The sequence below is a fragment of the Engystomops pustulosus genome, chromosome 7 (genome assembly GCF_040894005.1).
Source record: "Engystomops pustulosus chromosome 7, aEngPut4.maternal, whole genome shotgun sequence".
Taxonomy (NCBI): Eukaryota; Metazoa; Chordata; class Amphibia; order Anura; family Leptodactylidae; genus Engystomops; species Engystomops pustulosus.
In genome coordinates, this window is record NC_092417.1 from 134772672 (window position 1) to 134784890 (window position 12219).

At 38.7% G+C, this 12219-nt stretch overlaps 1 protein-coding gene across 1 annotated transcript in view; it reads right to left on the reverse strand.

The window, feature by feature from the left end:
- Nucleotides 1–7604: 7604 nt before the first annotated feature.
- ACTN3 (actinin alpha 3) overlaps nt 7605–12219 on the reverse strand; it is a 50545-nt gene continuing 45930 nt past the window's right edge. Inside the window, exons 17-21 of the mRNA XM_072117878.1 lie at nt 10443–10622; nt 9719–9865; nt 9351–9416; nt 9055–9213; nt 7605–8675 (exon numbers count right to left, since the gene is read on the reverse strand). Coding sequence (XP_071973979.1) covers nt 8517–8675; nt 9055–9213; nt 9351–9416; nt 9719–9865; nt 10443–10622 — 711 coding nt within the window. The 3' untranslated portion in view covers nt 7605–8516. The remainder of the gene's footprint in view (nt 8676–9054; nt 9214–9350; nt 9417–9718; nt 9866–10442; nt 10623–12219) is intronic.

The following is a 12219-nucleotide window of genomic DNA, read 5'->3' on the forward strand; positions in this document are numbered from 1 at the left end:
ATTGGTTGTGGGCAAATGCGGAAAGGCTAGGGAGCGTGACTGGATCCATTACTGTGATCAGTTAGTGTAGCACCTTAGCGATAGGAAGGTACAAGGGTGCTCTGTCATGATGTAGGGGAGTGACTAACTTGGGTCCATGCCAGACACATGAAATAAGTCTCTGCGACTCTCCATCTCGTCACTAGGTGGCAGCGTTACCCAACGTTTCTTCTATTAGTAGAAGAGCGAAGAAATCAGCCTAGCGCTCAGTTCACACTAGTCAAGATTTCCACTTCTAGTTTCCGCTTTAAAAAGCAAAAAACGGTACAGTGATCTGTTATTTTTGCGTTTTGTTCACGGAAAAAATGACGGCGCTTGTAGTACTTTTTTATGATTCATAACGGATGATGCCGAACTGACCATGACGGATAGTAAGTGTCAGTTTTTCCTATTTTTTTAGATGATGAAACAGACAGATATAGATAGACAGAAATAGTAAAAAATATTTGCATTAAAAGAATGGACCTAATATGGTAATACCAAAAAGCATTATTACAACCAAACTGATACAAGTATCAGTATATAATGAAAATTAAATGAATCATTATTAAATATGACAATATAAAAACAATTAATAGGCACAATTCATGTGCCTGCATACAAACACCCCACTCCCAATTCATGGTATGGTATATTGTAGAGCAGTCGCATTTACAATAAATCACAGATCCTCAGAAGTGTGTGACCTACAGAATAAAATACCAGGGTAACATGTAAATGTAGGAGTCAAAATATATGTACTATACGTGATAAAACATATTAGAGTCATAAAGGGATATCAAAAAGATAGCAGAAGTAGGTAACAGATAATATCACAATATGCCCATCATTAAGGTAGATATTCTAATATCACCATATACATAATTACCTCATATGCATGAATATCAAAATTCCATGAAAGGAGTTAAAATATAGATATAAAGACAGAAAAATAGATGACAGATAAATGTGAGGTATAGAGAGAAAGATAAGTAGGGAAATAGAAATGAGAGATCAATCGGTAAATAGATCGATAGGTAGATTGATAGAAAAAAGAGATAGGTAGGTAAAAATCAGACATCTATAGATGGCAACTATTATGAGGGATAGATAGATAGATATGTCTATAGATAGATGTATTAAAAGTGAAAGTAGTAGTTAGTAGTAGAAAGTGTAATTAACTATAATGGACAATGACATCCCTTATGGTCAGTTTTGTTACCCTTAAATTACCATCCTTTATGTCAAGGAAATATTGATCTTGAATGTGTAAGATTTGTTGAAATATTGAGCAATTACTAACTTTATTGAACTGGGGCAATTAGTATCTATTGAAGCGCCAGGCAGCTTATACAACATCCTGGTGTCTTTACAGCCTGATAAACTCTGACCTGCAGAATGTTCTGTGGTGACTTCAGAAGACATTTGGTCACCTCTTCTGTGCACCTACCCCCACCCCTGCATCAGGACTTGGAAACAAAGAAATGTTTACATTTTCCTAGACTCTACCCCTCATTAACACTTTGTCCAATCCTGAATGACCCTGTGGACTAATGGATCAATGGGGGGTTCTGAAACCTGAACCAAACTGGGAAGATATAAAACAATATGAAATACAAGAAATGGTGTTCACTCTTTGGGGGCTGCCAAGACAAGCTGAGTGTGTTCCTTATTTCTCCCACCTCCAGGGAATCAGGATTTACTTTAATTTGTAAGATTTTTTTTTTTTTTTTTACTTTTTCTTTTATAACTGTTTGCCGTGTTGTGTGTCATTTTAGTAATTCTTTTGTTTTTAACATCCTTTTTTATGCACTGACCAACTTTTTGTAATTAAAGATTTTCACTTTAATTTTGGTCCCTGTATGCTCTGAGAACTCATAGCCTTGTGAAGTGTGGTTAGCTGTGTGACTGCTGGAGAGCTGAGCGTGCATGTCTAGTGATGTAACAAGGTGACTGCTAGAGAGCTTGAGAAGCAAGAGTATATGTAGAGTGGGATACTTATTGGTACCTGGATAAATGCTATAAGTGGTGGCAGCGGATTGGGGGTGCTGAAGCTGTGGTGTGATCTATGCTCAATTTGTGTCCTGAGTGAAAGGTGAGCGCAAGTTTGAGTGGGCTAAATTAACATGTACAGTTGCACCCTTAAGTCACGTGACAAGGCAGTGGCATGTTATTTTTTTGAAATGGAGGTAAATAAAAGGAAATTCTTACGGTAGTGTGAACTATATACAGCCCCCAGTAGTCAAGATATACAGGCCCCAAGTAATCACTGTATACAGCCCCCTGGCAATCACTATAAACAGCCTCCAGTAATCACTATATACAGCTCCCCCAGCAATCACTATAAACAGCCTCCAGTAATCACTATATACAGCCCACCAGCAATCACTATATACAGCTCCCATAGTAATCACTGTATACAGCCCCCAGTAATAGCTATATACAGCTCCCACTTTATACCCCCCCCCCTCAGTAATCAAGGTATACAAGCACCCAGCAATCATGATATGCAGGTCCCATGTTATAACTGTATATAGCTCCCCAGCAATCACTATATACAGCCCCCAGTAATCACTATATACAGCCCCCCAGTAATCACTGTATACAGCCCCCAGCAATCACTATATACAACCGCCCCCAGCAATCACTATATACAGCTCCCAGTAAACACTATATACAGCCCCAGTTCACTTTATACAGCCCCCCCAGTAATCGCTGTATACAGTCCCCCAGCGTTAACTATATACAGCCCCACAGTAATAACTATATACAACCCCCCAACCTTACCTATATACAGTCCTACAGTATAAACTATATACAGCCTCCTATAATAACTATATACAGCCCCCTATAATAACTATATCCAGTCCCCTATAATAACTATATACACCCCCTATGACTATATACAGTCCCTTATAACTATATACAGCCTTCCTATAATAACTATATACAGCCTTCCTATAACTATATACAGTCCCCCTATAATAACTATATATTGTCCCCTATAATAATATAATAACTATATACACCCCCTATAATAATTGTATACACCACCTATAAATATATACAGTCCCTTATAACTATATACAGCCTCCCTATAACAATATACAGCCTCCCTATAATAACTATATACATCCCCTATAATAACTATATAAAGCCTCCATTTAACTATATATACAGCCCCCTATAATAACTATATACACCCCCTATAACTATATACAGCCTCCCTATAACAATATACAGTTCCCCTATAATAGCTATATACAATCTCCCTATAACTATATACAGTCCCCCTATAATAACTATATGCAGCCCCCCCTATAACTATATACACCCCCTATAATAACTATATACAGCCTCCCTTTAACTATATACAGCCCCCTATAATAACTATATACACCCCCTATAATAACTATATACAGCCCCTATAATAACTATATGCACCCCCTATAATAACTATATACAGCCCCCCTATAATAACTATATACAGCCTCCCTAAAATAACTATATACACCCCCTATAATAACTATATACAGCCTCCCTTTAGCTATGTACAGCCCCCTATAACTATATACACCCCCTATAATAACTATATACAGACCCCTATAATAACTATATACAGCCTCCCTATAATAATTATATACACCCCCTATAATAACTATATAAAGCCTCCATTTAACTATATATAAAGCCCCCTATAATAACTATATACCCCCCTATAACTATATACAGTCCCTTATAACTATATACAGCCTCCCTATAACAATATACAGTCCCCCTATAATAGCTAAATACAATCTCCATATAACTATATACAGTCCCCCTATAATAAATATATACACCCCCTATAATAACTATATACAGCCTCCCTTTAACTCTATACAGCCCCCTATAATAACTATATACACCCCCTATAATAACTATATACAGCCCCCTATAATAACTATATACAGCCTAACTATAATAACTATATACAGCCTCCCTTTAACTATATACAGCCACCTATAATAACTATATTTACCCCCTATAATAACTATATACAGCATCCCTATAATAACTATATACAGCATCCCTATAATAACTAACTATATACAGACTGCTATTATAACTATCTACACCCCCCTATAATAACTATATACAGTTCTAGGTAAAATAATAAAATAGTACTCACCTTCCATCGTTTCCCTGATGCGCACCGACCTTCCCTCACGGTGTCAGGATACTAGGGGATATCGGAGGTGTACCAAGATTGCGGTGCCATGCTGCAGATGATGTCACTGCGCCATCTTTTTTTTACCTCCGATCATCTATGGCAGAGCAGGGAACTTATTGTTGGACCCAAATATACTGTGGGCGATTCGGGCACCCAAATCACCCACATTTGGTGGGGGCCCCTCTAAGGGCAAAGTGGTGGGGGACCCAAGGCGCGGACCTGAGCAGGGAAGCAACACATGCAAGATATCGGGCGCAAGATCTTAGTGAAACTCTGCATGATCGTCGGACAACGCTCTGAGCTCAGCAGCCAAAGTCTACTCATCCCTCCCCACTCCATTGAAAGATGGTCATGGTGCGTTAAGCCACTGTGTGCTGCATGCCATAGACCTCTGGGGGGCTGTGATACAGCTGCAAATTGTGTGGCCTTATTACGGGCCCTCTACGGTCATGTGCATGGGGCTTAACTGTTTCACTGCAGGTTTATTTAGTTCTTCCTGCTACCAGCATGATGAATGCTGCCAAACTAGTCACCATATACACCATGGGGGTGTATGATGGTCCTGCGGCTGCTCTTGCGCAGTGCGATACAACAAGAGGCTGAAGCCTCTTGATGTATCCGACGGGGTCTTGTGCAGAATTTATTTCTATGACAGGCCCTGTCTGGGGTTGAAATAAATGCAGTCGGCAAATTTTCACATGTGAAAAGTCACCGGCTGCAGCGAGTGCGCAGGCATGGGGACATTAACGCCCCCGTCCTAGCAATAAGCTAGCATTTGCTATTATTTCAGGGCTTTTGATAAATATGTCAAAATATATATACATTTCAGGGGCCCTTCTAATTATGCCCCCATATATATATTCTGTGCAGTGTTTAGTTGATTTACTTGTTGGAATCCCCCTGGTTTAGATGCTGAATACAGGTCATCATGGTAGCTGTGAGCAACCTCAATTTGATTCAACTTCAAGGTCCACTTCAGTGATGCTGAGAAATATTTTTAATATTCATAACAGAAAATGTCCCACTTTAGGAAATAAAAGGGTTATAACTGCAATGTGGGTATCATTTTTAAAGGGGGAATCACACTGGAAATGACAATTTGGTAAAAGAGGTATGGTAGCAGCCCAGGATCTGCTATTTAGGTGTATTTCTAATCAGAACACATATTGAATAGGCATAGCCAAAAGTTGTCCCATGTTTTGCATCGAAAACAACTTCCAAACTTCCTAGAAAGCTTTCTCCAAGTGTCTGTGGGATTTTTGCCTATCTACCCAAGAGAATATTTGTTACACCAGACCTTGTTCAGGAGAGCCTGGAACACAATCTCTTGTTTTTATCCCAAAATTAGGAAAATGGGAATGGTGTCTGTAAGGGGCAGAAAACCATGACTTAATGGACCTTGTTTTGCACACTGGGGCAAAATCCTGTCAGAACAGAAAGGGCCTTCCGTAAACATCCCTAAAGTTGAAAGTATTTAATTTTTCAAATTATCTTCGATTGCAGATAGAAAAGAGTTATTCTCCAGAGACTTATACCAGTTCATGTGACATGTGCCATTTTTATTAATTAGTGCAAATGTACCCCTTCCCATTTGGTTAATATGGCCCAGGCAAACACATCCACCTTTTAATAAGGCAGACAAAACCCATATGGGGCCCACATGATGTGGAGGTTGTGTAGACATGATAATTAATGCAGTGCGCAAGAATTTGCAATTATTTCAGTGCTTTTACACCAGAAAATTGGCATAGAAGCAGTAAGAAATCTCCCCCTCTTATACATTGCAGAACTTTTCCAGCTGAATAGTTTTGTATACTGCCAAACACACCTGATTGAAGATGGTGCGGGGAGTTGGTCCACCATCAGATACCATCAGAATGATTTGTGTGAGGCTACATTCACACAGAGCATTGGAGATGCATTTACAATGCTTTAGCAATATGCAAATGTTATGTTAAAATTGTGTTTGCATTGTTTATTATTTAATAATAGCAATGCTTAATTTTAGCACATTGTGGCTCATTTACTAAGGTTCTGTCGGACACATTTTCGTTGGGTTTCTTGACGATTTCCGTTTAGCGCAGAATTGCCCCGGGATGCACCGTCTTGCACGCGACAGAAATCGTGGGGCGGACAACCCGACGGATTTGGACAACGTGCAGGATTTGACATTAAGAATTGTGTCGTAAGACACGCAGGTGAACTCGGGCGGACTAGCTTAGTGAATCACGGCAGACCCGAATCCTCGTCGGACAACCCACTGCGGGATCGCGTCAGGACCGGGTAAGTAAATCTGCCCCATTGTCTTATCTTATTTTCCCCTTCTCTGCGCTCTTTTTGCGCTTGTTGTGAGTCTATTTTTGCACCTCATTTGTCTTTGACGTTTTGGTTCTTTGTCAATTGCAGGGTTTTTTTGCGCCTTATTGTGCGTAAATTTTTTAAAAGGCTCAATTTGTTGCGCAAATCATACCATAGCCTTTCCTAAGCATTGTCAGGACTGGCGCGTTATTGTGCAATTATTTGCGCCCGTATAGGCGCAATAGTATAATAAATTGGGCGCAAACATCTGGAAAGAGACGCAATGTAATGACAAATAGGGTGCAACAAGACACAACGAATTAAGGCATAGCATGCCAAAAAAGCGCAAAACAGCCATTACGCAGCAAAAAGACGCATAAACACCAATGGAAGGAAAAGATAAATGACCCCCATTGAATTGCATTTGTAGACTGCTATTGTTTACTTGTGTATTATTTTGTTTACATGGCTGTATATCTTTTCTTTGTAGGAACATTTAGTATATCTATAGATATTTCATTAAAAAACAAAACTTCTTTATATTGAGTTGTTTCTCTGATTTGGCTGAGTTGATGGAGACATTTTGGCCAGTGCTTACATCTTAAGCTCACTATACAGTATTAGAGCACAAACTTAATACCTATAACACACACATTTATTGATCACCCTCTCCTCCTCAATGTCCTGGCCAGATACATACCAGTCCTTATCTTACTTCACTGACATCAATGCCAGTCTGCCTTCCATGATACACATTAGACTAGGCTGATAAGTTGACAAATGCCAGACATGTCTTAGCCCATGTTGGCTGTTATGGTATTTTGAATGGTTCAGTGTAAAATGACTTCTTTTCAAAGAAAAATTGTATTTCGATAAAAGTTTTTTTTTTAAGTAGGAAAGATTTTTTTGGCAGATTGAATAAAATGAGAAATGATTGTAGTAAAATATGTAACTTATTACACTGCTCTTCTGCAAATGAGGCTCTTCATGTTCACCCCCTGTGAAGTGTATGCTGGTTATTTCAGTGTATGGTTAGTTTTCAAACCGTTCGCTAAAATAAATGAATCGACAACCATTAAATATTCACATTTATTTCCTCTGATATTTAGAGGAGCTTTTCTGAGAGTAGGCCACAGAAATGGTTGACAATGTTATGTGTTAAAAAAATAGTTCCTGAACCATAATCACACCACACTGGGTAAACAGGTACATGACTGACATATATTGGCTCAGCGAGAGTTCACCAACCTTGATCCTGAGTCCCACTCTTTTTACCACTTTCAATAACCTTTTGTTTCTTCAAGGATCTGTGCACATTACAAAAGTATCATTTACGCTACTTGCCTGGAAAGCTAAACTAAAAATTCTACCTTCATGAAAATACAGCAATCCGTGATGTAGAATGTAAAAATGTATATATACACTTATGGGTTTCACATAATTAATTCTGTAGACATGATGCGCTAGAGAATTCCAAATGCAACACATACTTGGACGATATCCAGTTATGACCTTTAGGATATGCATGGTAACCACACAGCTTCCAGAGAAGTACTTGCTACTGCTATATATGCAGTAACACAATAAATAATCAGAAATGAAAAGGCAAAGTGCATTGAGCTTTGGTGCCTCTAGAACACATGACTGTAGAAAAATCATATGACTTTCAAATATCAATAACATAGATAATGTCACATAATGACCCAATGTCCACTGAGCAATAAGAAGAAAATAAATACCCTAAAAGATGAACCTTTAATTTATAGAGGTGATAGTACAGGATGGCAACCTAATGACTCACTTCAGTGTTTGGTGACCGCTTTTCAGCTGTTTTCATTCAATAAAGTGTATATATACATTTTAGTTGGCGCTGTGTAACACTTTACCAAGGTCATTTTGTCCTTAAATAAACGATGGAGGCACAGGGAAGAGGGGTGGGGGGTAGAGCTTGGGAACAGTCAAGGGAAATGAGTTATAGGTGTTGTTTTTACAGATCACTCTCTCCATAAAGAGCACTGGAGAAGGACATATAATCCAGAGCTCCGGAAACGGCATCTGCCCCCATGTATTTTGTCATGCGGCTGATACAATATTCAGCTTGTTCAGGGGGCAACTCTCTGCGGAGTTCATCAACGGTGATGTAGCTCTGAAAGTAAAAAAAAAAATAACTTATACTGATGCAACACCACCAACTGCTTCAATTGAAATCCTTTAGGGCAAAGACAATTATAGTATAACTTTTTTTTGCTATCTCACCACTCTTGCTTACACTCAATAATAAAGTCTAAAGTTAAAAGGATTTATTAAAGGAATTATTATTTATGGCACCACATAAAAAAGTGGAGGGAGTGCACAATCCTTTTACACAGGGCAATGAGCTGCCAATAACCTTGCATCCGAAATACTACATGTACGATGCAATTATCTGACACATGAGCTTGTTTGTCACTAATCAAATGAATCAATCCAACAACAGCCTCTCCATATGACTGGACTTGTAAAGGGACCTTTAGTTTTTAACTGACCTTATCTGATGCCAGGATCTTGAATGAAGCCATAACTTGTTCAGCAGTGTCTGTTTCTGCTGTCTCCCGGGTCATGAAGTCAATAAAGGCCTGGAAGGTCACAACTCCTGTGTTGTTAGCATCAACCAAAGTCATGATGCGAGCAAACTCAACTTCACCCTAGAAAATAAGGAAACCATATTGAATATTTGGACGTAAATGCAATTGTATTATAAATTGTATGACAAATCATCTGTTTTAGAGATATGTCAAAATATAAAATGGATTCATTATTAGTTTCTTGTTTACGGTCTTACCAAATCATAACCCATGGAGATCAGGCAAGCACGGAAGTCATCAGGATCCATCATGCCGTTCCTCTTCTGTATGAAAAGAAGTAAATCCAGTGTTTAGAAATTTTTATTTAGAATAAACAATAAAAGGTTTTGCAGATGCAGATCAGGGGACTTATAAGCTGTAAGGTGACAGCTTTCTTATATTTGGTGAGTTTATTACTGTGTTATGTTTTATTGTTGTGCTCAGTGTCAAAGTGTTAAATATATAAAATTAGAATAATGATGGAAATGATTAAATTTATTTCAGAAGTGTTAATTTTTTTAAAATAAAACTTTGTAAATATTCTTATTAGCTAGTGTGTTCTTGTTGACCAGTAAGGATTACGCACCCTGTCAAAGTGGTTGAATGATGCACGGAACTCGTTCATCTGTTCTTGGCTGATTCCCTTAGCATCACGGGTCAGAATCTGGTTTTCAACTTCATTGATGGTCCTAGCAATTGTTGTAAGGAGCTGCTCCCATCCGACACGGATATGCTAAAATAAAAAAATGATATGAATGTGAAAATGAATGATTGGAAGCAAAAATATTTAATTGTACACTCTAAAGAGTTACCATTTAAATCATAGAGTAAGATGAAAAAGATATGTAATAAAGCATAATATGTACTGTAGTATACACATGGGCTCACAGGGCCTTGGGAGCTATAGAATCTACAGTAGTGTACACTGGATCCCAGGCTGCTGTGCAACATCATCGGCTCTTGTGATTGGAACTTTTTTGTTCCTGGGTGTTAGTGCCGGGTCTGGGCTGTGATAACCCAGTCTAGCCCCAGATCCTGCCGCCAGAAGAAGTACCACAGTAGATTCCCTATACGGTGGTAAATAAGGAGTTAACGGGGATACTGCTTATTACTCTTTTCTTATTACTCCTTATAACTGTTTGTTAATTCATGTGTGTGATACATGTGATTCATGTGGCAGAACAATAAGAGGGAAATTTGTTATCCTGAGATATATTCTTCTTAGAATTAAACACATTTTGAATGCATAAACGGATCAGAGATGAAACAAAAACACATAGTTTAGTTTACCCTTCAAAGACATTCCTTACCTCCATACTGTAGCTGGTGTGTTTGTTGTCAAAGATCAGAGACTCTTGGATGAGTTGATGATCGCCCTCAAGTTTATCAATATTGGTCTTGTAGGAGATGATATTCTGTTCATATTGCTTGAGGTGGTTCATCTGGTCTTCCAAAGAACTGCTGATGTCCACAGATAAGCGGCCAATCTCCTTAATATAAAAAATTAAATACAATCACTAGATGTAAAAAATGAACAATGAACAACAGATACAGCCCAGATATATTTTTGTATCTGCTCCAGTTTTTTTGTCCACACTGCATATAAAAAGTGTCTTTGTATTTATTATGTTTGTGTGCCAGAATTGTGTTGCGGTTGCATTTACTCCTACACTTTTTCATATTATGCACCTAAAAGGGCTTGGTAGTATTTGTTACTACTTTACAACACATTTATTACTGAGATGTGACACAATTCTGCCGTAACAGCATGGAACAAAGTGCACCAAGAAAAAATAGGTGCAACTGTGTCACATCCTGAAAATAGTATGGCCAGTATGGTTACCTAAAGTAACATATTCTCAGTGTAAATTATACTGCTCTCACCCGGCTGAATCTGTATTTCCTATTTAGAAAGTGACATGCCTATGGATATTAATTCTAAGAATTGTCTTGCTAACCAATGCTGATTTAAACTGTTTTTTCACAGATCACAATACTGGGGTATCTTAGTCTTTCAACAGCAGAGCTTTAAATAAGACCTGTCAACCAGCATCCTACCACCCTGACCAGTAATGCCTACTGATAAAGGGTTCCAAAGTCCTCCCCATATCATCTGATATTAGCTGCAAGTGGGGCACTGTACCTCAATTACAGCCATTTTTCTGATATGCAAATTAACTTTTCTGACTCTGTTGTCTGTTGGCTGTGACTCTTCTCTCTCCCAGGCTGGTAGTAAACCCCTCCCCCTCCCCTCCCTAAGAGACTGTCTGCTAATATTCAACTGCAGACATATAAACCTCTATTTGTCAAATTTTTTTACACAATGGGGCAGAATGTTCCTAGTTGCACATGGCAACCAATCACAGATCAGCTTTCATTTAACAGTGCTCATGAATATTGCAAAGGGGAGCCGTGATTGGTTGCCATGGGCAACTAGGAATATTCTGACTTTCAGACAGATAAATCTGCTCCAGTCTCTTGCATCACATTCATGTCATGTAATCAGAGTGACATCATCTCAGGTCCTTTAGCCTCCAAACATTAGCAAACTGTACCCCATGTAGTAGAAAACCCAAATGACATTTGGAAGTGAAGCATCTTACCGGCGCTGAAACATGCAGAGTATCCAAACTGAGCCATTTGGAGAATTCTGCATGTTTGAGCGTTGGTAAGATTCTTCACTTCCGAACAACATTTGGGTTTTTCTACTACATTGGGATAGCTACACTAAGGTAGCGCTATTTTTGTTTCCTTTTCTTATTGACCTGATATCTGGAGCTCTTTGACTTCCAAGTACGGTCCCCAGGTTTTTTCTTCAAACTGTACCCCATGTATCTGACCACATGTAATCACAGCAGCTGCCATGGAGGAAGGGAAGGAGTAGAAGTCCATGGAAGCTGCTGTGACTTCATGTGGTCACATACATACATGGTGTACAGTTTGCTAAAGTTAGGAGGCTAAAAAACCTACGATGATGTCACTGCTGGATAGTAAGGAGGCATAAGGAATGGGGAGGAGTAGATGGGAGGGGCTGGCCGAGAATAACACCTCCCTTTGATGCCAGGAAATATAATATAAAGTTGATTT